This window comes from Phodopus roborovskii, unplaced genomic scaffold, assembly GCF_943737965.1.
Source record: "Phodopus roborovskii unplaced genomic scaffold, PHOROB, whole genome shotgun sequence".
Classification (NCBI taxonomy): Eukaryota; Metazoa; Chordata; class Mammalia; order Rodentia; family Cricetidae; genus Phodopus; species Phodopus roborovskii.
In genome coordinates, this window is record NW_026126434.1 from 10,821,272 (window position 1) to 10,847,636 (window position 26,365).

A 26,365-nucleotide genomic window follows, 5' to 3' on the forward strand; every position below is an offset into this window, starting at 1 on the left:
ATATCCACTTGTTATACACAGGGAACTGATTGTGCTCTCCTTCTTTTCTAGAAATATTAAAAGTCTTTCGGATATCCAAATAGTGCAAGTTGCATGTGGTTACTATCATTCACTTGCACTTTCTAAAGGTAAGCATTTACCCTTTTCTTTCTAAGAATTCTTGCTTTGTGCTTTGAACAAAAAGGCCTCAAGCAAGCTAGCTCCTTCTCTCTCTCTCTCTCTCTCTCTCTCTCTCTCTGTCTCTCTCTCTCTTTTACAAGATTTGTTCTGATTCTGGATCTTTCTCATTTCTGTGTGTATATTAAATTAGCTAGTAGTTTCCACACATATAGAACTGCTAAAATATTTATTGAGATTGTATTGTATAAATCAGTTTCAGGCTAATCTTTACAGTGTTAAATTTTTTACTCATGAACATGATACTTCTTCATGTAATTCTTTCAAGTTTTTCTTACCAGTTTTGTTAGTTTGTTTAAGGAAAGGTCTGTCTCTTCATAGTCCTGGCTCTCCTTGAACTCATATAGACCAGGCTGGACTCCAACTCAGAGATTTGCCTGCCTCCCTAGTGCTGAGATAAAGGAGTATGCCACCCCTGCCCAACACTAGTATTTTCACTTATCTGCAAATACCTTACACATCTTCATTATATTTTTCACTAAATTTAAAATTTACTCATTATATTGCTTATTAGATCATTGGTAGTTTTAATAAAAAATGTCTGAAGTTGCAAAACAGGCTGGCAGATGAATCAAAAGTGACTAGTAAAGAAAATGATTAAAGGAATCAGGAAGGATGCTAAAAATAGATCTACTTAAGAGAAAGAAACCTGTATGTAACTTGGTAATACTTGGTAGATTTAGATTTGGTGATGTCTGAGAAGGGCTGTGACATTGCTGGGTAGATCACTGCTGGTGAAGGGTGGGAAGAAAAGTCATGTGGGAATTGGAAATAGGGTAGAAACCATATTCAGTTTGGGTATACTGAATTAGAAATGGTTTTGAAATATCCACATGTGGGTGTCATATAAGCAATGGGCTATAGGGTGTTTCTTACATTTTACACATGTATGTTAGTTGATAACTGAAGCTTTGAGATTAGAAGATTGCTTGAGGAGAAGTTAGAGAATAAGAATGAAAGATAAGGAATGTTAAAAAGAGACAGTCCTTTGATGTTGAGTATAACTGAACTGAGTGTATCCCTAGTTTGTATCACTGTTTCCTAGTGTTTTGTTGAAACTTAAAAGTGTACTGATAAGAAAAATTCTTCTAGGTAGTAGTATGTTTTTATATAACAAGACAAATGTCATTGTTAGTAAGTATGTATTTTCATCTAATGAGGATGTCTCAGAAGAGTAGTGGATCTGCAAATGATATGTTTGTATAAAAATAATTTTATGTTTTTTTTTTTCTTTTGTCTTACAGCAAGTGAAGTTTTCTGTTGGGGACAGAATAAATATGGCCAACTTGGTCTAGGCACTGACTGTAAAAAGCAAACTTCACCACAGCTGATTAAGTCTTTACTTGGAATTCCATTCATGCAAATTGCAGCAGGAGGAGCTCATAGTTTTGTACTCACCCTTTCTGGGGCTATCTTTGGATGGGGACGTAACAAATTTGGTCAGCTAGGTCTTAATGATGAAAATGGTAGGTCTCATTAAAGTTCAAGTGTATTTTTTAAAAGGTCATCTTTTAGATGAATGAGTATTCTTAGACTATTGGAGAAATGTATACTCAAGTCTTTCCAGGACTGATAGAGGTGGAACTGAGTGAGGATGTTAATTTAAAATTTTAATGTGGTATGTTTTGAGAACATCATGGGAAAACTAAAAATTAGCATATAATAATTGAAGAGTTTATTGAAGCCTGGAGATGAGCTCAGTGGGAAAGTTCTTGCCTAGTGTGCACAAGGCCCCTTGGGTTCAATCCCCAGCACCTTCCATGCCCCCCTCCACCAAGGGAAAAAAATCTTTAGATCATTTGGACTGAGGTTATAGATGACTCCATGGTAGAATGCTTGCCTACCACACAGGAGGCTAAGCTTTTAATCCTCAGTACTGAAAGAAAGGGAAAGGTTTATGCTGCCCAAATCTACATTATTGGGTGTAAGCTTACAAATAATGCTTTAATTTGGTAGCAGTGTTGTTCTGGTATTGGCCACCATTAGTGGAAAGAAGCTATAAAATTAGTGAAGAAGCTTCACATACAGCGTCCTGGTACAGAAAAAAAAAACTTGCTTTAGGAAAGTAACATGATGTATTCACTTGATGTGTTTCAAGTTGGATTTATAGGATCTGGGGTTGTTAGATTAATTTTTGGTTGAACTTCTTTTTATACTGATGACAGTCTTGGAAATAAACATTTTGAATTTTAAAAAATGTCTTTTTAAAAGTTACAATTTTTATCAGGCATTTCATACCTGACAGTATTTTGGATACTAATATTTGGCATACAGATCACAGTTTGTAAATTTCGACGTACTTTTAATGAATGAGATGGCCAAAGTGAGTTTTTACCTACTAACAAGTGATAATAAGTAAATAATTCCCTTATAGAATTAGATAATTCTGCATAAAAATTGTTCATATTATTGTGTGTATGTGTTCTGCTACAAAAAGCAGAAGTAGGACAGACTGTTGAGTAGGATCTCTGAGCATAGCCATTACAGAATAAAAAATGATGCATATGTAGAAAATCTGAAACCCTGAGCTGGATTGCTCAGCCCTATTCACATTGGCTCATTTTTGAATCCATCTTTACTTTGTCTTAGGAGTAGAGATTGGTAGCCCCAGAAATCCAGGTTTATAGGCGTTTTTCTTGCAAAGTCATTGATTGATAGTAAAAATTAGTATTATGTCTACTGAGTTTGGAAATCTATAGAGCAAGCACATTTTAGAAGAATTTTAGTTAAAAAATATCATTAACGTCTTTTATTGGAATTTTCAGATAGGTATGTTCCTAATTTACTAAAGTCACTAAGATCTCAGAAAATAGTTTATATTTGTTGCGGAGAAGATCATACTGCTGCATTAACCAAGGTATTGTATTAATAAAACTTTTTATTATTCACAGTAATTTTTCATAATTAGTGAATGCTTTCATGGTATTTCCATTAAACTTGAGCAGTGTTTGTGTTTCTGAAACAATTTATTTAAAAAAAAAAAAAAAAACCTAAAATTATTCTTGAAAATAGCTTGTCTTCATGTTCAGTTTTGTTTAGGGTTATGAACTAACTGTGCGTTTTGATACATTGTCAACATGTGATTGCAGCAGTGTTTAAATGATTATGTAGCCCAAACTCAACCTAAACTGTAGACACTCCCCTTTCTGAATCTCCTGGGGCTGGGATTGCAGTCATTCAGTACCATGCCTAGCACTTTCTGGAGGGATGTTTGTCTGTGGTGTTGATAAGAGAAATTAAAACCCAAGACCTTGTATATACTAGGTCATGTCTCTACCACTGAGCCACATCTCCAGCCCTTTTTTGTATTGAGATAGTAGCTTCCCAAATTGCTCATGCTGATCTTGGATTTTTAATACTGTTAGCCTCCTGAGTAGCTGGGATTATTAAAATTAGTTAATGAAATGACTTCATTTTAGTTCATCGAGTTTGCAGTGCTATGTATCAGTCCCCTTTGTACTTTATCATTCTGCCTAATTTGCATTAAACTTGTATTTGTTTTATAACAAAGAAGCAGCTGGATTTCTGTTATCTATAGGCTGAGTACCATGCTAGCAGTTACAGTGTGTTTTCAGTACAATCTTGTCAGTTGCTTTAACATTTATCTTCTGGGATATTTCTATGGTGAATAGTTGTCAAATGAAAATAGACACATTCCGACAATGGATGTAGCTCAATAAAAACTTACATAGGGACTTAAATTTGCTCTTCAGCAATATACAAACAAAACAAAGCACAGCTAATTTTTACTGGAAAAATATTGTTGAGTTCATTCATATTAACATAGTCTGGGAAATTCATTGGCCAAATTAAAATGGATGTTTCAGAAGGGCTAGGGATGTAGTAGCTGGTGTAGTGCTTGTCTGACATACAGGAGGACCTGGGTTCTATCCCAAGTACCACTTAAACTGAGTGGATTGGTGGGTGATAGAGGGAGGCAGGAAGTTCAGAAATCAAAGGCTGACTTTGGCTTTATGGGATCCAAAGCTGTGCATGTTGGGAAAGCACTCTACTAGCTAGCTAAGCTGTATCCCCAGCCTCCTACTCTATATTTGATATGGAAAGTTTCCTAAAAAGTGTCCATATACTATATTAAAAAATTATGCTGTTAGATGTTGAAAGCAATATGTAAAATTGTACACATATAATTACAGTAATGAAAAGTATCAAATTGAAAAATACTGTGGTTGTGTTAGGTTGTGTCATTTGTTTTTTAAAGTACGTAACCACAGCTAGACAGTGGTGGCTTATAGCTTTAATCCCAGCACTTGGGATTAAAGATCTCTGAGTTTGAGGACAGCCTGGTCTACAGAGCAAATTTTTGGACAGCCAGGGCTATACAGAGAAACCCTGTCTTTAAAAAAAAAAAAAAAGCATAGCCTCTAATTGACTCATGAATATTACTAACAAAAAATTTAAAGATTATCTCTTATAGCAATTATGTATGCTTAAAATCATATCCGTGCATTCTGCTTACATGTACTCTCTATGTATAGCCTTTTTGTTTCCTTTTATTTTTGTTTCCTTTTATTTTGTTTTTGACAGGATTTCCCTGTATAGCTTGGGCTGGCCTTAAACTCATTATTTTTTTGTCCCCATTCAATTTAGGCAGAGCATTTATGCTCAAGGCACACTAACTAAAAATTGTAGCATCTTAAAGTTTTTATGAAATGTTAGAAATGTGTCCTTTGAATTAAGAAAAGAATATAATGATATGTATGCAAAAGAAATGCAATTAAGTATTTCCTGGCTCTTTGGGTAGTTTAATGGTGCTTATTATCTGGTGGGTGAGGTGTCTCATGTAGTTCAAACTCTTGGACAATCTTTTAGCCTCTTCTCAAGTGCAGAGATTGCATTTGTGCACCACAGTGCCCAGAAGTAATTACTTCTGCCAGGAGCACTTAAATTGTTTTAGCATAATGTATGCATCATTTAGTACTGTAAAAATCTGAAAGCCTACCTGGTGGTTCAAACTTGTAGTCACAACTACTTGAGATGCTAAAGCAGGAGTCCCTAAGTTCAAGGCCTTCCTGAACTGATATCAAGTTCAGGGCCATCCTGACATCTCACTCAGTGAGGTTCGAAGTAAAAGGGAGAGAGGTAGCTCAGCAGATAAAGATACTTTGCAGGCATACTTGAGTTGGTTCACCAGAACTCAAGTAAATGTGGCAAGAGAGAACCAACTCCATAGAGCTGACCTCTGAGTACATGTGTAGCATGCATACCCACACTAATAGTACATTTCAAAAGTGTTTTAAGTAAAAAAAAAGTATGAGGATGTAGTCTGAGTGATAGAATGCTTGCCTCACATGCACTGAGCTGTAGGGTTAGTCCCTGCTATCACATATCATCTTATCTAGTTTTTATCTTCTTGAGTCAACCATCGTCTATTTAATTTCAAGGACAGGAGAGAAAACATTGAGTCCATATTAAAGGTCAACTCATTTCTGAGCATTAGTTTATTTTCTTTTGTTGAGCTGCCTCATAAGTTAGTTGTTTGTTGTTTTCCAGGAAGGAGGAGTGTTTACCTTTGGAGCTGGAGGGTATGGCCAGTTGGGTCATAATTCTACCAGTCATGAAATAAACCCAAGGAAAGTTTTTGAACTTATGGGAAGCATTGTCACTCAGGTTGCTTGTGGAAGGTAAGCTATGGTAAACAATATGGAGAGGTCTTTGGTTTCTAGACAGATTATTGAGCTGGTAAGCATGCAGCACACACTTGAATTCTAGCACTTTGGAGGCAATATAGGGAGTCACTGTTTCAAACATACAACCTACTCCCTCTTCCCTACCCCAAGAAAAATTCATACACACACACTCTCTCTCTCTCTCCCCCTTATGCCCCCAAGGCAGAGATTCTCTGTGTAGCCCTGTCCTAGAACTTTCTGTAGACCAGGCTGGCCTCAAACTCAGAGATCTGCCTGCTTCTGCTTCCTGATTGTTCTGAGTAAAGATGTATGCCACCATCGCCCAGCAAAAGTCATGTTCTTTAAAGGGTTGTATATTGCTGTTAAATAAGGATCAGGATAAACAAATAGGCCGAATAGATGTTTATTCAGGGAGAAATAACTTACAACCTAGACAGATGAACACCAGTAAGTTCCACTGGATGCTCTCCTGTCCCAGTCCCGCCAGCAAGAGGGCTTTTCCCAGCTCTTCCTCCGACTTCCTTCCACAGGTCACTTCTGCCCATGGCTCCACCCCCCAAAGGACGTGGTCAGTGCCACAGAAGGACTATCTCACTACAATGTATAATTCAATACAGATTATAGATAGTACCTATGATAGTCAGATGTTATAGTTAAGTTAGTTAATATTTCTAGATATACAGAGATATATTTGAGGTAAATAGACATTCTTCAAACCTTTCAAAGACCTACAGAATATGGCATTTAAAATGGTTTAGGGTTTTTCTTGACTATGAGATATAAATGCTCCTGGCAACACCACCTGCGTCAGAAAGAAAGATGGACATCGAAGAAACTTGTTACAAAGTTTACTTTCAATATGGCAAGACAAGCCATTTGGACAAGATACTGCTCTTGTCTGGACTGTTTGACTTTATGTTGTATAAATTGGACATGCTGGACCCACAGAAAAGTGACTGCTGATTCAAGATGGACGTTGGTACAGAGTTCCTGCTTCATGGAAGAGTCTGCCAGACAGTCTGCAGGACACAGAGAAAAATGACTGACAAACTGCCAGTACAAGAAGACAGTTTAAAATTTTCTGCCAGACACACTATGGCCTATGGGCTGAAGATAAAAGATTACAGAAGAACTTCAGGTGACTGACAAGGCAAGATGTCTCTGTCATTTTTATATACTATCCTTCTGTGGTCTTTGAAGGAGTTGAAGACAGATAGTTATGGTTATAGTTTTCCTTAGTTAGGATTCAATGATAAGGTACATATAGGACTTTAGACTCACAAAGTTAAAATAGATGATGGAATATTTTCTTCAAATCTTACTAAATGTTAATGGACTAAATATTGTTAACTGTGATTCTTACTTGATAACTGTTGTGTTATATATTTTGCTATGTTAAGCTTAAAACCCTTCTTTTTATTTAGACAGAAAAGAGGAGATGATGGGAGATTTCATTCTTTATATGTTTCTCATACTGGTTAATGAATAAAGCACTGTTGGCCAATAGGAAAGGAAGATAGGAGGGACTAGGAGACAAGGAGGAAATAGGAAGTAGGAAGGAGGGGTCAAGATGGAGAGTCAGGAGAAGACAGGACCGCCAGTCGCCTCTTGCTGGTAAGACCACATGGAAATACATAGAAATGGGTTAATACTTAAGACAGAGTTAGATGATAAGAAACTAGTATCTGGCCAACAGAATTATATCTAATACAGAGTCTCAGTGTGTTAATTGGGGCTGGTGTGGTGGCAAGACCAGGCGGCGGGCGGAAAAACCATACTCCCTACAGTTGTATAACCGTTTGTCTTAGGTTTCTAATAGTCTGATGTGAAACTTTTCTCCTGAATATCTGACTAGCTATCAGGAAATCAAAGTAATAGAGCTGTCGTGTGTGTGTGTGTACGTGCGTGCATGCGTGCGGTTTTTCCAGACAGGGTTTCTCTGGGAGCTTTGGAGCTTGTCCTGGAACTCACTCTATAGATCAGACTGGTGTGTGTGTGTATGTGTATGTGGTTTTTCCAGACAGGGTTTCTCTGGGAGCTTTGAAGCTTGTCCTGGAACTCTATAGATCAGGCTGGCCTCAAACTCAGAGATCTGCCTGCCTCTGCCTCCTGAGTGCTGGGATTAAAGGCGTGCACCACTACTGCCTGGCTCAATTTTCCTAAGAAATGTTTGTTTTGGTTTTGCTTTTGGTGTATATTTTCAGGTGCTCTACATATGTAGTGATGCCATTTGCATCACTACGTGTGTGTGTGTGTGTGTGTGTGTGTGTGTGTGTGTGTGTGTGTGTGTGTGTATCCATTTCTAATTTGAATCCATTTTATTTCTTATTCCTGCCAAATTGGACGGCTAGGACATGGAGGACTGTGTGGAATAAAAGTGGTAGAAAGAAGACATCTTGCTTTGTGATCTACAGAAGAAAAATCTTTTTACCATTGAATGTGTTGTTTATGTTCTTTTGTTTTTCTGGCTTTATTATGTTAGTTTGTCGATTATTATTTAAGTTCATTAGATAACTTTTCTGCATCAACTTGAATGGTCATGTTTTGGGGGATTTGTCATTTGTTTTTCTTTAATTAGGTGTGTGCAATGATCAGTTTGTATTCTGGGCTACCCTTGCATTACAGAAATAAACCATCCTGGATCATAATACATATTCTTTAGTTTACTTAGGACTTTTTGTTTGTTTTGATAAGGTCTCACTATATAACTCTGGCTGCCCTAAAACTTATAATTCTAATTGCTGACAATACCCAAGTGCCACCATTCCTACCCTTCCACTTTCATTTCTGGTTTTAGTAGTTTGAATTGTCTTTCTCAGTCAGTTTATCTCATAGTCCATTAGATTCTTTTTAAAGTTGTTTTGTTTTAAGGCAGAGTCTCACTCTGTAGCTCTGGCTGTCCTAGAACTCAGTCAGCCTGCCCCTGACTCGCAATTTCTGGAACTAAATCTGTGCACCATCGCACTTGTCAATTTTGCTATTTTAAGGCAAACATAATAATTGTATCAATTCTATCACTGCAACCCTTACCCATATGAGAGATTCCCACTGTTTAGTACTTATCCATTTTCCCAGAATCTTTTATCTAGTTTCATTTTTGAAATAACTTGCTTTGTTATGACGATGTTTATATAAATTACACATTTATATTGCTACTTAAAATGCTGCCTCATTACCTTTTATTAATAACTTATTCATGTACACAGACATATCTATGGTGTTATGCATGTCTTGTTTTACTGTATTACTGGCTGATATGTTAGAATAATGTTCCTTAAAGTGCTGATGATCAAGACATCCAGGACAGCTAGTGCTGTTACACAGATAAACCCCATCTTGAAACCCTTTCCCCCCAAAAAAGAAAGACATCATGTTCTGTTTTTTTTTTTTTTTTGTGGGAAAACTCAGTATTTTACAATTAAGTATTCATCTGCCATAAAAGTTTTGTAGGTTTTCATTTGGTCATGTTTTTATTGAGACAGGCTTTCTTAATGTAGCTCTAGTTTCTTTGTGTGACTCTGGCTTCCCTAGAAGCCTCTATATGCAGACTAGGCTGACTCAAACTCGAAGAGATCTACCTGTCTCTGCCTCCCGAGTGCTGGGATCCAGCTGTTATTGTAGGTAATCTTTGTCAGATTAAACATTTTTATTCCTGTTTTTATTTTCTGTATGTTTGTTTTTAGTGCTAGGCATTGATTCCAGGGTCATATCCATGCTAGGCAAGTGTTCTGCCATTGAGGGTCATTATAGCCTCATTCCTAGTTTTTAATGTTCCTTGTGTATTTGTTGAGATGATTTGTGATTTTTTTTTTTTTTTTTAATTGTGTGTGGCGTGCAGGCATAGTCTGCAGCCAGAACAGAGCATTAGGTGTCCATCTCTGTCACTCCCTGCTGCGTTGCCTTGAGTCAGGGATTCTCAGTGATCTGAAGTTTACCATTTTAGCAAAACTGGCTGGCTGGTCAGTAAGCTCTCAGGACCAACAGTAGAGCCCTACTCCACATTCTGGGCTTACAACCACACACAGCTAGCTATTCATACCTGGTTGTTTACATGATGGTGGGTATTCTAATCAGTTCCCCGTGCTTGCAGAGCAAACACTCAAATATACTGAGCCATCTTCCCAGCCCCAGTTTATTTTTAACAAAGATTCTGCTGGTTAATTTTTATTTTTCTAAGTATATTGTTTAGAATTTAACCTTAAGTCAGAGGTTCTCTATCATTCTATTCTAGGCAGCATACCTCTGCATTTGTTCCTTCTTCAGGACGAATTTACTCCTTTGGTCTTGGTGGTAACGGGCAGTTGGGAACTGGTTCAACAAGCAACAGAAAAAGTCCTTTCACTGTAAAAGGAAATTGGTTTTCTTACAATGGGCAGTGTCCACAAGATATTGGTAAGTACTAATGTATTTAACCTCTACATATTGAAGCTCTTATTAAAATGTTGCTCTTTGTGGTGAAGGCTTCTGTGTTTGTAGGAACTCCAAGATAAACTGTCGAATTACAGGTATGTATGATGGTAACAAGAGGAACATTAAGTTTAGTGTAGCCTGGGCTAATGGCAAGACCCAAAGTGCATGTGAAAGACGCCTTTCTATTCTGCCAGCCAGCTCCCAAAATAATGACACAAAGACTTTATTAGTTATGAAAGCTTGACCTAAGGCTTAGGGGTGTTCTCTGTGTAGCCCTGGATGTCCTGGAACTTATTCTGTAGACCAGGCTTTAAAATTTTGAATTATGCTGCTGAGCAGTAGTGGCACATGCCTCTTTAATCCCAGCATTCTGGAGACAGAGGTAGGTGGATCTCTGTAGTTTGAGGCTAGCCTAGTCTGTATAGTGAGTTCTAGGACAGCCAGAGTTTATGGGCATTTATGACTTACCATCTTTCATTTACTATTTGATTTAGAGACTCTTTTTTGTTTTTGTTTGCTTGTTTAAATGTTACTGTTTTTCTCGTGTTCTTAGTAATTAGTATTTCAGTTCCTTCCACAGAATGCATTACTGATAATTTAGTAAAGACATTTTGTGGTTTTAAACAGTATGGATGCTGTCAAGAGTTGGGCATTTCTGCCAGGTGGTGGTGATACAGGCCTTTAATCCCAGCACATGAGAGGCAGAGGCAGGTGGCCAGCCAGGGCTATTACACAGACAAACCCTGTCTTGGAAAAACAAAAGTTGTGCATTTCTGTTTATGAAGTTTACTCACCTAGACATGAATTTTGTCACCTTTGAAACCATAGCTCTTAAGGCTCTTTGTATTGCAGTGGTAAAAAGAGTTTGGCTTTGTTTTTTTGTTTTGTTTTTGTTTTATTCTTAGTTTCATAGTGCCAGGTATGGTGGCACAAGTCTATAGCCCACTCTGGGCTCCATAGTGAATGCCAAATCTGAGCTGGTTTTGACATGCATCATATAACACTTGCCTATTAAAAGCTTAATTTCCAGCATTGTCATCCCTCCCAAATTGTTAAAGCACTGTTGCCAAAAGTCAGGAATAACTCAGGTGTCTGACGACAGGTGAATGAATGAAAAATACGAGATATCATGTGATTGAATTTATTCCTCCCTCCTCTTTCTGTCCTTCCGATTTTGTTAAGAAAATGTCTCACTTATATAGCCCTACCTGGCCTGGATCTCACTATTTAGATCAGTCTCAACTCGTAGATTCATCTGCCTGCCCTTGCATCCCACATTCTAGGGTGGAATTTGGTTTCTTTTGGTGTGAAAGAATTTGTTTGTCTTCCTGTAGTTAGAGAGATGGCTTAGCAATTAAGAGCACTTGATGCTTTTCTAGGGGACCCTTGTTCAGTTCCCAGTACCCATCATGTCTCTAAGAAGCCTGATGACCTTCTTCTGGTCTTTACAGGCGCACGCACACACACACAACACACATACACATACAACACACACACACACATACATATAAACAAATTAAAATAGAAATATTTTAAATAGTATTTTACATAGTTCATCTTTTTTTAAACTAAGGATATTTTTTAAAGAAATGTTTTATTAGTTGCAAGGGCATAATCAAGGAAATTAAGATAATTTTCTTTCCTTGAATAAAGCTTATATTTCTTTAGCAATTATGGGGAATAGTACAAGGTTTAAAAACAAAAAAGTCAAACCAAGCATACTTACTAAACCAGTAACTACAGAGGAGGCAGGGCAATAGAAATTCATTCTTGTCTACAGAGCAAATTTGAGGATAGCCTGTCCTACATGAGACTCAAGAAGAAGATAACAGAAACGTTGCAGATTTGGAAATAGCTAGACTTTAATTAAAACAGGATACTTTGTTTTTTAGCATATGTGTGCCATACTTCAGAATGCAACCCTTGCAGTTTTTATTTGGGAGAACAGAAGAAAAGAGAAAGGGGGGCTTAAGCATCATTCTCCAGAGGAAGTTTATGGAGGTCAGAGGACAACTTTGGAAAATCCAATTTTTCTCTCTACCTGAAAGCATCTGGTGATTTTTCTGTTTCTACCTCCTATTTCTATGTAGGAGTGCTGGGATTACAAATTTGAGCCACTTTGTTCGCTCGCACGCGCGCGCGTGTGTGTGTGTGTGTGTGTGTGTGTGTGTGTGTGTGTGTGTGTGTGTGTAGTCCTGGCTGTCCTTGAACTTCTGCTTCCTCCTGCTTCCCTCCCTTTCCCCCTCTTCTTTCCTCTTTCTTCCCCTTATTTGTTGAAACAGGGTTTCTCTGTGTAACTCTCTCTCTTCTGAATCTCACTCTGTAGACCAGGCTGCCCTCCTGCCTTTGCCTCCTGAGTGCTGGGATCAAAGGCATGCACCGTACTTGGTAGCCTTTGGGTTTCTTTTAAACAGTGGTTCCAGACATGCAACTTGGTTGTCAGACTTGTGAAGCTGCTGAGCTGTCTCCTCAGCTTAGTTTTTAATGACAAATATCTCTGTGCATCATCTTTTAGAGCTATGGTTCTCCTCAACCTTCCTAATGCTGTGACCCTTTAATACAGTTTCTCATGTTGTGTTGACCCCCCCCACCCAACCATAATATTTTTTCCATTGCTACTTCATAACTGTAATTTTGCTGCTGTTCTGTTTTTCAATGATCTTAGGTGACCTCTGTGGAAAGATCATTCAAATCCTCCAATGGGTCTCAACCCACAGTTTGAGAAACCACTGTTCTAAGGGCCGGTGAATGGAAATAGTTATGTATTATGAAGTATTTACTCAAAATTATTTAAGTTTCCCATGTTCTTTTCAAAAGTGATTTTTTTTTTCTGTTTGCTATTTGTTTTGAGGTATAATCTTGATATAAAACCCAAGTTTGTCTCAAATTCTGCAGTTCTCTTTCTGCCTACCAAATACTGAGATTTCATCAAGTGTACCCCCTTTAATTTTATTTTCATCTAACCTATCTTCTTCCTTCTTTTTTTTAAAGATTTATTTATATTATGTATTCCTGCATGCCAGAAGAGGGCACCCAATTTCATTATAGATGGCTGCGATCCACCATGTGGTTGCTGGGAATTGAACTCAAGACTTCTGGAAGAGCAGTCAGTGCTCTTTGAGCCATCTCTCTAGCCCCTAACCTATCTTTTGTAACTATTACTCCAGTTTATATTATGTTTAAACCCAAAGGTGAGATAAAGACTGGAAAACAGTTTTTTGCATGGATATAGGTCAGAAGAATATCTTAGCAATTTGCCAAATGGTACTTAGTTCTAGGCTTGTGGAGTCATTTCCTGCTCATCATTTGGTCAATCTCAAGTAAGTAGATCATTCTAAGCCATTTCATGTTGTAGAGTCCCCTGGAATAAATGAGAAGCCTAATTAGATTATCAAGACAAGTCCTATCGCAAATTTAATGTTCTGGAAATATAAGTCTTGGAATCTAATGTTGTACATTTTATTTTTATTGTAGATTTTGAAGACTGTTTCTGTGTCAAAAGAATTTTCTCAGGTGGAGATCAAAGCTTTTCACATTACTCTAGTCCTCAGGTACTAATATAATCATATAAATAATTAGCTTTAAACAAGTTGGAATAATTTTAGAAACTTACCTCGAATATCTTTTGTATGTTACAGATTATTGTCTTAGTTTTTTCCCCCCCCCCCTAAACTATCTGCTAAGTTTTTTGTTTTGGTATTTAAGAGAAATTAACTTCTATTTTTAACAAAAATAAGCAAACAAAAATACTGTTTCTTACTTTTGTACTGTGACATCTCTTCCGGCAACTGCTCTAATTGTATCATAGAACTGTGGCCCAGCAGACGACTTCAGATGCCCTGATCCTTCAAAGCAGATCTGGACAGTGAATGAAGCTCTGATTCAGAAGTGGCTCAGCTACCCTTCTGGAAGGTTCCCTGTGGAGATAGCCAAGTACGGGGGAACATTGCACTCAGCCCCAAACCTGTGTGGGGGAGCACCTTTTGCAGAGAATTTCCTTTCTTTTACTTTTTATTTACTATGTGGGTCTTTTACATCATACATCTTGACCCCATTCATCTCCCCATCCCTTTGCTGCACCCGCAGCCCCGACAATTTTCATTTAAATATTTAATTGACTCTTGTATTCTGTGTGGTTTGTATATAAAAGTTGAAGTATTAGCCGGACGGTGGTGGCACATGACTTTAATCTCAGCACTTGGGAGGCTGAGGCAGGTGAATCTTTGTGAGTTCAAGGCCAGGCTGGTCTACTGAGCAAGTTCCAGGACAAGCTAAAAAAAAGTTTCCATAGTGGGTATTTTTAAGATCTCATGTAAAATCTTTGATTATGCTGGATGGTGGTGGTGCATGCCTTTAAATCCCAGCACTAGGGAGGCACATGTGGCAGTTAGAGGATGACTTGGAGAAGTGAGTTCTCTTCTATGTACATAAAAATTATTTGAAGATTGGGCCTGATTTGGTGGTGTATGCCTTTAGTCCCAGTACTTGGGAGTCAGAAGGAATTGATTTTTTGAGTTCAGAGCCAACCTGGTCTCCATAGAAGATTCCAGGCCAGCCAAGGCTACATAGTGAGACCTTGTGCTGGGTAGGTGGATAGCTAGGATGAAAGTGTCTATTTCCTAGGATGTACTCTGTGTGTGTGATGTGTGTACAGACATCTGTTTCCATGGGGCATGTGAAAGTGGTGGGTCTGTGTTGACTGCTCTCCCTATCACTGCTTTAGTTTTTGAGCCATGCACGATCTTGTGCTTACAGGCCGACTATTCAGTCAGCTTTGGGATCCCCTTGTCTCCCCCCCCTTCCACCACCACTAAGGTTAAAGACACGTGCCACACCTAGCTTTTTTATGTGGATACCAGGGAATAGGAGGTCATATCTTTGTGCTGGTACGGCGGATCAACTGGGCCATCTCTGTGGCTGCTGAAGATGAATTCATTTTAGCTTAAGTCAAACAAAAACAGTTAATTTCTTTATCAAGTATTATGTAATCTATCTTCAGCGATTCACATAATCCTGATTATTTCAGTTGAGTGATGAGAGAAGTACTCTATAGCATTAAGTAAGTGTGTGCTTTGTGTGTGTGTGAGAGACATGTTCATATGTATGTGTCCTGGTACATGTTTGAGAGAATGTATGGAGGCCATAGGTCAACCAACACTGATAGTCTTACTCAGTTGTTAACTGTTTTGAGACCAGGTCCTTATCTGAACCTTGAAGTTGCTATGATTAGGCTAGACTCGGTGGCTCGTAAGCCTCAGGGAATCTTCTTTTTTCTGCCTCCCCAATTCTGGTATTACAGGCACACACTGCCAAACATAGGCCCTAGGTCCTCTTGCTCACATGGAAAGCACTAAGTCATTCCTCCTTCCTGGCTCCATCTCTCTCTCTCTTTCTTTCTGTCTCTCTCTCTCTTTTAATAGGACAGTTTTAATTGTATAACCTCAGATGGCCTCAAGCTTCTACCCATGTGCCACTATACCTAGGTCATTTACATTTTTATTAAAAACAAAAGGTAAATAGTTATGTGTCTCATTTATTTATTTATTTGTTTGTTTGTTTGTTTGTTTGTTTATTTAGTGAGATTGATGGAACATTTTCTTCATCTGGTTGCCTAAATGGAAGTTTTTTAGCTATTAGGTAAGTGACAAGTTCTTGAGTGCCTGGACACTTTTGAAATGAGTTAAATTTACTGATTATTAAAGAATTGAGTAATTAGTATCTAAATATATATACTTGTAGAAATCTATATATTGAAGAAATAAAATTTAATATTTAAATTAAGAGTTTACTTTTAAAAGTTCATTCATGTTTATAATGTGCTTTGATGCTGTAACCCCTTGTTGCCTTCTCATCTTCTTCTCACTTATGTTCAACCCCTTCTTCCTAAAAAGTTCCTCATCTGCTTTCCTGTCCTCCGTCTGTGTGCTCGTGTGGTGTCTGCTGAGTCCTTGGCATGAGCATGGATGGGGTTTTTTTCACTTCAGCCTGGAAACAGCTCAAAGAAAATGACTCTTCTTCCCCTTTTTCTTTTTTAGCAATGATGATCACTATAGAACAGGTACCAAGTTTTCAGGGGTTGATATGAATGCTGCCAGACTCTTATTCCACAAACTAATACAGCCTGACCATCCTCAGATATCTCAGCAGGTTTGTTTTTACATGATTGTATGTCTACTTTATTTGACTGCTGGAATTTTACATGTTATTTCTATAGTTATATTATGTCTGTAAAAGAATTATACTTGTATTTCATAGACTTACATTATATTTCATGTTATATCAAAGGTTTTTATTTTAAAGCATTTGTAATTTATATGTTGAAGTTACATTAATCTTTTCAGATATTTTTAGCAGACTAAATACTTAATATTACTGTTTTGGTTTAGTCTGTTAATAGCTGTAGAGTTACTGTGGTAGAGAGTTTAAATTGATAGTATAGTAGGGTTCTTTGAAATTTCTTAGCAATGCTTAGGTGGTAGTTTTCATTGGGCCTCCGAGCATATCATTGAAATATGTTGTCTTTTTTGTTTTAGTCATTTGATGTAGTAGTGCTTGATTTTTCTTTTTTTTTTTTCCTTTTTTTTTCCTCTCTTGTTAAATGTATGTATATGCATCTGTGTGAAGTGCATTCATTTTAAATGAAGTAGGTTTTACTTTTTGTCAAAATATAGGTGGCAGCTAGTTTGGAAAAGAATCTTATACCTAAACTGACTAGCTCCTTACCCGATGTTGAAGCATTGAGGTTTTATCTTACTCTACCAGAATGTCCCTTGATGAGTGATTCCAACAATTTCACCACAATAGCAATTCCTTTTGGTACAGCTCTTGTGAACCTAGAAAAGGCACCACTGAAAGTGCTCGGTAAGAATTTTAGTATTTTTTCTTCTGAAATGTTTTCTTTTCAAATGAAAATGTTAATGAGTTCTTTTGTTTGCTCTTTTATTGCCCCACCCCACCCCCGTTATTTGTTTGATTCTAATTGTTGGAGTTGCTGAAGGCAAATCATATTAAAATATACAATTTTAATTCACTATAACACAGAGATGTAGTATCAAGAATAGTTAAAAACCCGTATTTTTCTCCACCATCGCCTTAAGTGATCTTGCTGTTAAAGAGCTGGAAGAGCCATTAAAACTGAACATTTCTCTTAAATCACCCTTGAGTCCTAGTGTCAGCAGCCTTTTTCCTCTTAGTTACTTCCCTTGCTAATTTCTTATTATTTAACTTTGTATCTCTGCTTATGCACAAGATTGCTGAGTTCATAATATGTTCTGTATTTTTCTCTGGGCTTTGTTCTAACTTTGCTCACCTTAATTCTTCTAATGGTATGGATTCATCTCTAACTCCTGGCCTTTATACTTGGCTTGCTATGGATTATCCAGTGCTTTGCTTACTAAGAGTTTGTTAGGTATGTGGAACTGAAATATATTGAAGTAATAAAATCACTATAGGAACTTTAAGATTGAGGATGAGTAGAAAAAGCACTAAATGGGGAGTAGAGTGCTGGGACCTGAAGGAGTGAGCCAGTATGGGAAAGTAAAGCCAAGTACTGTTTCCCTATGTTTAAATTCATATCACATGATGGTAGTGTTTGTAGTTAGAAACTATAAATAATAACATGAATAAGGTAGTGTAGATTACAAATTTACATTAAGTTTCCTTTTTGATTTTCCAGAGTTCTTGGATTTATAAAGGTATTGCTTCACGATATTTCAGTTTTATATATTAAGTTGAATAATAAAATCTGGATTTTTAAAATATTTGAACAATACTATTTCAGTGTGTATTTTGTTTGAAAATAGTTCTGATTTCTTAATAACTGATTTTAATATTAGCTATGGTGGTGATTTTTAACTATTAGTTTGTGAATTTAAGTATAGTTTAAGATACCAAGAATGTGAATTCAGTAGACCTTTCATACTTTATTTTTACTTTTGATGAGATTTAAAGAATATTATCCTTTATCTTGGTAGTGAGTAGCCCTAGTGATGTTATATAAATTATTGCTATAATCATCTTCCTGAAATGTTCAAAGGGTTAAGAACCACTGCTCTAAAAGAAAAGTTAGTATGTTTTTTAAATTCTGATTTTTTTATTCATTTTATTTGCATGTTTACCCTTTAATAACAGAAAACTGGTGGTCAGTACTTGAACCTCCACTATTCCTCAAGATAGTAGAACTTTTTAAGGAAGTTGTGGTACATCTTTTGAAACTCTACAAGATCGGCATTCCCCCTTCTGAAAGAAGAATTTTCAACAGTTTTCTTCATACTGCATTAAAGGTTTTAGAAATATTACATAGGGTATGTCCATTAGTCCTTTATTTTCCTCTTTTCCCCGTTTCTACTAACAGTTTGATGTTCATTTTAACATTAATATTAGAATGGCATAAAAGGTACATATTAAATTTAGAAGTTATAGTTTCTCAATTTCCTTTAAAATAATAAATTTGTAATTTGTAGCTTTGGATTTATTTGACTTTGTTAGGCATCCATAGCCTACAGTTGGGCAGAACAATAGCATATTAATGAATTAGAATTCTTATGTTTTCTTGTAAGGAACCTAATGTGTTAATGATACATTATTTTTAGTTATAAGTGGTTATCATATACATACAAGTGACTGGGCCCTAGTAATTATGAACATTTAAAGTTCTGTTATTTTGATGTCAGGTACTAATGGCCTCAATCAAAGTAGAATGTTTCATTTGAAACAAGTGACTAATTTAAAAATGAAACCATATATAATTCATTAATTTGCCTATTGTTCTTTCCTGCCCTTTTTCCCAGTGTAAGAAATAGTACACTTTACACTGTAGAAGTGCAAAGTTTCATGAAGAAATAGAGTCTCAGCTGTCTCATTAAAGATGGACTTGAGTCACCCTGACAGTTGGTAGGTATGTCTCTGTTATGCCATTTGGTACTCTTGAGTTGCTACTTAGAGGGGACATGACCTAAGGGAGACACATGTATTCATAGTCCCCAATAGACTGAAAATCCCATATGAACGTAGTTTCTTTTCCGTAACAACTGCTTTACACTTTTCGGTTCTTGCTCAGTACTAAAGTAAACAGTGAAAGGGACAAAGGAGATAGGTCCATGTTCTCTGTATCAAAGAATCCTGTGGATCATTTATGTTACCTTTTTTTTTTTTTTTTTTTTTTTTTTTTTTCTTTAGTGAAGCTCGTGGGTATTTTTTTTTCAACTCATTAACTTCCTGAACTTTTCCCTGGTGTATTTAATATGTTCACGATTCCTAGGCAGTTAATTTCTGTTCTCATTGTCATGATTAAAGACTTGATAGCCATTTTTTTTCCTAGCAAAACAGGTCATTCCCCAGAACAAGATTTTCTTGCAGCATATCAGGGCCTGGGTGTGCAGCATACTGCAGTTATGAAGATCTTGTGACATCATAGCGTGGGTCTCTACCTTCATGTATACTTTTTTACCTAGGACTCAAATGATTAATTGATTTTAATTTTCTTTCGTCTTATGAACTTTTCCCTAATAGTTCATGAACCTTCTTCAGCTGGACTATATTGCTGCATGATTACTCTTTTTGACTCCATTGTCTGCTTATCTTTATTCCTCTTAAAGAATACTGATTTTTCTTAGCCTCGTCTTTTATCTCAAGAGGAAGGGATGGCTGTAATTCCAGCATTCTGGGAGCTCAAGCTGGAGGATCACCAAAATTCCAGGCCATTGTGAACTACAAAGAAGAAGGGAGGGTACTTTTTACAATCCCAGCCAGGACTTGAGCAACTGATTTTCCTGCTCAGAAGCCTCAGTCTCCAACAAAACTTTTACTAAGATCCCACCTTTACTGTTTTTAAGATAAAAGTTTTAGAATTAGGCAATACTTCAGTTTATAGGGTATATTCCTCAAAGATTTTGAGGTGGTGTGTGTGTTTGTGTGTCTAAAAAACAAAAAAAACTTTCTCTCCAAATTTAACACACACACACCACACACACGGGCACCAATACTTGTATACACACATACACTGTAGAGTACATTATGTATACTGTCTTGTGTCTAGGCTGCTTTGTGTGTGGTTTCTGAATATGTATGTGCAGTACTAAAGATTGAGATACTTATGACGGAGTTATGTCTTTTTGTCCACATCAGTACTATTCCTGAACTAAATCAGTAGAACACATTTTAATCTATAACTTTTAAATATTTATTTTTGTATGTATGTTGAATGTGCACCAGTGAGCATGTACTATGATGCACATGAGGAAATCAGAGGACAACTTGTAGGAGTCAGTTCTTTCTCCCATGTGGGTCCCAGGTATGGAACACTGGTTGTCAGGCTGGGTTGCAAGTGCCACTAAGTTGTTAATGTGTTCTGAAGGTAGAGATTTCATTAGCATACTATGTAAGGAAACACCACCTGCGATTTATTGGGTTAGACAGAAACTAGATTCTCATTTGAAGTTGTTATATACTTGAAAGCATGCGCACACACATAAATTAATTAAAAAAAATTAAAAGAACTAAAGACACAATGTCTCACAGCTATTTATTTATTCCTTCTCCCTGCTCAATGATTAAGAATTAGGTTAAGTTTCCTCAGTTTGCTCCTTGACCTAAGCTAGGAGCAGGATTAGAAACAAGAAAACATTTCGTGTTCACTGTTTATTTCAGGGTGTGCTGTTCCTCCCATATGTCATGTCCTTTGGAAAACTTTTCTCAGTTGGAAATATTTCCAGTGCTCTAAATGGCATCACGAGGAAAATTACCTGTGGTACCTGCTGTCAGGAATGAATCTATAATGAGATTAAATAAGCTTAATGGGTAGTAATTAGGTTAGCTTTTGAGTTCTTACATAGTGCATTGTAGTAACACTAGTGTGTCAAAAGAAAGGCTTACTTGGTATGTCTAGCTTAGGTGCTATGTATTGTACTGGTTTTCAAACATTTGGGATGGGGGCACAGAACCTTCAAACTGAATGGATAGAATATACTCTTTTTTTTTTTCTTCAACACAGTCACTTCTTAAGCAAAATGTTATATTATAATGTGAAATAATAGCGTTGTGACCATAATTTAGATGTTATTTTGGATATTTTTAGTAAAAATTATTTACAGATTTCTTTTTGAAATTCTGTCATGTGATTTTTCTTTTGCAAATATTTATTGAGTGCCTACTGTATGCTTGTTATTATACTAGATGCTAGGGATTTAGTGATAGGGAATTACGTGATTCCCACCTTTGAGTTAGTATCTAGAAAGATTTTGGCTATTATATGGCATAAATGCTAGATAAGGAAAAGTGTAATGTACTAACTGAAGGATTAAAGACTTTTTAGGGGAAAGGTAGCTTTGTAAGATAGCTTTTGTATGTGTGCATACCATACAGAGAGGTAGGTGTATGTGTATTATGTTTGTAACTTTGTAATTCTGAGCCAGACATGGTGAGCATGCCTTTAATTCCAGCACTTGGGGAGGCAAAGGCATGTGTATCTCTAAGTCTGAGGCCAGCCTGGTCTACTTAGTGAGTTCCAGAACAGTCAAGGCTGAGTACAGAGACTCTTCCTCAAAAAACCCAAGCCAATTTATTGATTTACACTTTCTATGGATTTATTTTATTGTTTTATGTGTATGAGTATTATCTGTGCATTTGTCTCCACTAAACCTCAGACTGCAATCCTGTCTCCACCAAGCCTCAGTTTGAAATTCTAGACTGCTGCCTCTTTTTTTTTTTTTTTTTTTTTTTTTTAATTAATACTTCTCAAATCCTGGGATTAAAGGCATGTGATCCCACCTTTGTGTGAGCTGTTTCTATTTAGGACTGAATCAATTTTGTGTAAATATTTAGATTGCAAACACTGTTTGGGGAAAGGAGGAAAACTTAAGATTTATTTTTTAATATTTTAAAAGTATTTACATTTTAAAGAAATTAAATCTGAATTATTTTCATCAAAAATTGCATTTAGATTTAAAAATTGATTAAAATATGTGAGCTGGGTGTTGTGGCACATACTTTTAATCCCAGCACTTGAATGCAGAGGCCAGTGGATCATTATGAGTTCAAAGCAAGCCTGGTCTACATAGCTAGAGGCCCTGTCTCAAACAATGAAACACACACACACACACACACACTCTTACTCTCTCTCCTCTCCCTCCCCCTCCCTCCCTCCCCCCCCCCCCTCCCTCCCTCCCTCCCTCCCTCCCTCCCTCCCTCTCTCTCTCTCTCTCTCTCTCTCTCTCTCTCTCTCTGAGCCTGATGGCATAGCTGTACTTGGGTAGCTGAGGCAAGAAAAAAAATGTGAGTTGAAGGCCATCTTGGGTGACACACAGATCTTATTAATTTTTTGAGTTTGCATTTATATTTACAAATATGTGTGTCTAAGGAAAAGCTGTTACAGTTGTGTGTGTGTACATAATACGTGTATGTATACAGGTGTGATATTGCATGTGTTTTTAGTAAAGGGTGCAACTAATGATACTACTGTAGGGCAGAATACACAGCTTCTTCTATGAAGAGTTAGGCAGTATTGCACACTTCGATCTCTGATAATAGCTTCACTCTGGTTGCTTTACATTGTGAAAAATGGGAAAGGCCTTATGGCACACACCTTTAGTACCAGACCTCCAGAAGCAGGGACAGGCATACTTTGCCTAGTGCTAGTTTGCCTAGCTTACTAGTTTCAAGGAAGCCAAGGCTGCATAGTCAGACCCTGTTCTCCCTCCACCCACTCATAAAAAGCAGGAAAAGAGACCTCAGAATTGTGTTAGATGAAGGGATTAAAAACATAACCTTTAAAATAAAAGCAGTACTGTTTTGCAAGAATATTGACTGATATACACAAGTAGCATAAGGTCTAATGATGGCTATAGTTTAAATACAGTTTGAGTTGATTTTTAAGCAAAAATCTTAAGTTTAAAAAAGTCAAAATTTTTGTTCTTGTTCTTTGGAGAAGTGTTATGCAGTGTTTATTCTAATTTTTCTTGAAATCCATGAACATTAAATATTTGTCATTACTAATGAACTGTCTGTTCATTACAGAACATCTTCTAAAGGTGTAGTGGATAGAGATGGTTTGTGTTAAAAGTCTCATTGAAAACTGAGCTGTATACATATCTTTTTGCCTTTTGTCTATCTGCTCATTTCCTCCTTTCTGGAGGTTTGTTGTTGTTTTAAAATACCAGAATTGATTGATGATTTCTTCTCTCCTCTTTTTTCCTTCTTTTGCTTTCTCAGAAGTTGAGGTTTATTAGGAAAAGGTGTTTGTTTTATTGAGAGATTGGCTTTTGTTTTATAACATGGTCTCACTCTGCACCCCTGGCTGGCCTACCATTTACTATTCAGACCAGGGTTGAACTCATGGCCATTTATTCTTGTTGGAGTTATGAGGCATTGGCCACCATACCATACTGTTTAAATGGTTTCTTTTCCATTTATTTATTTTGCATCCATGAAGTACAGCATGTAAGGGAAAAAGATAACAGGATGACTCGCAGTAGTTGGTTCTTCCCTTGTAGATCCAAGAATCAAACTCCTGTGACCAGTTAGGCTTGGAGGCAAGAGTTCTCACTGGGTGAGCCCATCTTGGCTTCCCAAGAAAAGGATTATTTGTTGGGGTATTTTGTTTTGTTTTTTTATACTGCGTCTTACTGTGTACCCCTTGTTGACCTGGAACTGCCCCAGAAATCTGTCTACTGAATGATGGGATTAAAGGCACCATCATGTTCAGCTCAGGAAATGGTTTTAATGTAGATCTACTGACTTGAAAGAGGAGCTATTAATAAAGTTACTTTTGTTGTTTACCATAGGAAGTTAGTCTTGTTTAATATGTATATTGAATGAACTATTATCACTGCTTTAATATTTTTGTTTAAAGAAAACAATGCTCTGTCTTTTCATTGCTTTAACATATTTGTTGATTGGGGGAGGGGATCATGTGGTCTTAAGTAGCCCATATTGGCTTCCCAAGACACAAGGATAGCCGTAAACATCAGGTCCTCCTGCCTCTACACCCGAGTGCTGTAATCACACAGTAACTCTGATACCTAGCTCTTCTCCTTACTTTAGAATTTACAAAGATGAAACTTCTCATCCTCCCCAACTCCCACTTCCTTCCATACCAAGAATGTCTTCTGACTTATAGGTGTTATTCCTGGTTTTTTGTTGTTGTTCACCAGGTTTGAAGTATTGAAAAAAAAATTAACTTTGTCCATTTAGTTGCTATGGCTTCCACATACCTTATTACCAGGGAGTTTTTAATCTTTACTGACACTCTGTTTCATTTTCCTGCGACTAGATGACATTCATTCTTTATCTTACTGAGCCAGCAGAATAATTTTCAAAATTTCACTTGATTTTAAAACCTGTTAGCTCCAAATTATTTCCTTGTGGATCAGTTGTCAGTTCCTGAATAAAACATTGCAAACCTTTCTCACAGAGGTAAGCATGCATTCTTATTTCAGAAGTGGGCAGTTTCCACCTAGGTTGGCTGACCTACACAGTTTAAACCTGCTGTTAGTTCAGTTTTGTTTCATATGTCTTTCATTCTTGTTGGACCAGCTATTAGAGCAAGGATATGTGAATTTGTCTCCTTAAACTCATGTTCTTTTTTTGCCTACAAGTCTAGACTTGACTTTCTCAAACTTTATATTTAGCCATGGCTGTCCTGGAACATGCTCTGTAGACCAATCTGCCCCTGAACTCTGGGACTACAGGTGTGCACTACCATTATCCAGCGTACTTTTTAAAACCTTTTACACTTCTGAATTTTGTTTTCAGAGAGAGAAGGGAGGGAGGCAGACAGGAAGAGAGAGAGACACAATAACGTTACTGAACCCAGAACCTCCTACATGCTAAGCAGCCTCTACTACTGTGCTATATCCCTGGCCTCTTCCCTCTTCAGTTTTTATTTAACTACTTTCATACATATTAAAACATTGTAAAACAAATAGTAAAAACTAGCTATATTCTCCATCTTAGATTTATCAGTTGTTAACCTGTCATGTTTGTTCTTTAGATGTTTGTATGTGTACATTTCAATAAAACATTTGTGGCTATACTATATGCTACTTTTCCTTTTTAATTTTATTTTACATATATGAGTATTCTCTGCATGTATGTCTGTGTACCATGTACATACATGTGCAAGCATGCCTGGTGCCCTCTGAGGCCAGAAGAGATGACATTCTGATCTCCTGGCCAGAGATAATTGTTAAAAAACTGAGTGCGTGGTGGGAGAGCAGAAGCCAGGTCCTCTACAGGAGCAGCAAATACTTTTAACCACTGAGCCATCTCTGTCACCTATATGTCACTCTTTAATATTCTACACAACAGTAATATCATTATTTCTCTTAAGGAAATTGATTATGATCCTGTGGTGTCCGGGCTTATTTAGATTGCCTCAGTTATAGCAGGATGTTCTTTTTGTTTGTTTTGGGGTTTTTGTTGTTTGGTTGTTTGGTTGGTTTGGTTTTTTCAAGACAGGGTTTCTCTGTATTGCTTCTGAGCCTGTCCTGGACTTTGTAGACCACACTGGCATCAAACTTACAGATATCCTCCTGCTTCTGCCTCCTGAGTGCTGGGACTAAAGGAGTGCGCCACCAACACCTGGCTTAGCAGGATGTTCTTTTAATCACTTTTTAAATACAGAGTCCAATTAAGTTGTGCTATTTACATTTGTCAAGTCTTGCTGTTTTTCTTTGTAGTTTGTGGTTATACTCTTTCTCTTGATTTATCTAGTTCTCTTTATATTCTCTAATGTTTTATACTTTTCATAAATCCTTTAAAAAATACCCCTAGGCAGCTAGAGAGGTTGTTTAATATTTTATTGTTTTCATAGGTATTATACATCCTTAAAAAAAAAAATCTCTAGGCAGCTAGAGAGGTGGCTTAAATAGTTCAAACACTTGTTACTCTTTGAGAGAACCAAGTTCAATTCCCAGCACCCACGTGGTTGCTCACAATCATTTGTAACCCAGTTCCAGGGGACCCAACACCCTCTTCTGGATTTCCACGGACACCAGGCATTTACATGATCCAGACCTACATATAGGCAGAGTACTCCTACACATAAAGTAATACCATTTTGAATGTGTTCCCTAATTTTTTAGTGGTATGTGTACTTTCTTCATTTTCAAAGCTTTCTTGATAGAGAAATTGAG

At 37.0% G+C, this 26,365-nt stretch overlaps 1 protein-coding gene across 6 annotated transcripts in view; it reads left to right on the plus strand.

The window, feature by feature from the left end:
- Herc4 (HECT and RLD domain containing E3 ubiquitin protein ligase 4) overlaps positions 1-26,365 on the plus strand; it is a 72,698-nt gene that overhangs the window by 23,825 nt on the left and 22,508 nt on the right. For all 6 annotated transcript variants that reach the window (XM_051186828.1, XM_051186824.1, XM_051186822.1 and 3 more), the window contains 11 exons: positions 52-128; positions 1,422-1,643; positions 2,943-3,034; positions 5,689-5,819; positions 10,057-10,217; positions 13,710-13,786; positions 14,044-14,168; positions 15,813-15,872; positions 16,271-16,382; positions 16,907-17,096; positions 18,366-18,538. In XM_051186828.1, the coding sequence (XP_051042785.1) occupies positions 52-128; positions 1,422-1,643; positions 2,943-3,034; positions 5,689-5,819; positions 10,057-10,217; positions 13,710-13,786; positions 14,044-14,168; positions 15,813-15,872; positions 16,271-16,382; positions 16,907-17,096; positions 18,366-18,538 (1,420 nt within the window). The remainder of the gene's footprint in view (positions 1-51; positions 129-1,421; positions 1,644-2,942; positions 3,035-5,688; positions 5,820-10,056; positions 10,218-13,709; positions 13,787-14,043; positions 14,169-15,812; positions 15,873-16,270; positions 16,383-16,906; positions 17,097-18,365; positions 18,539-26,365) is intronic.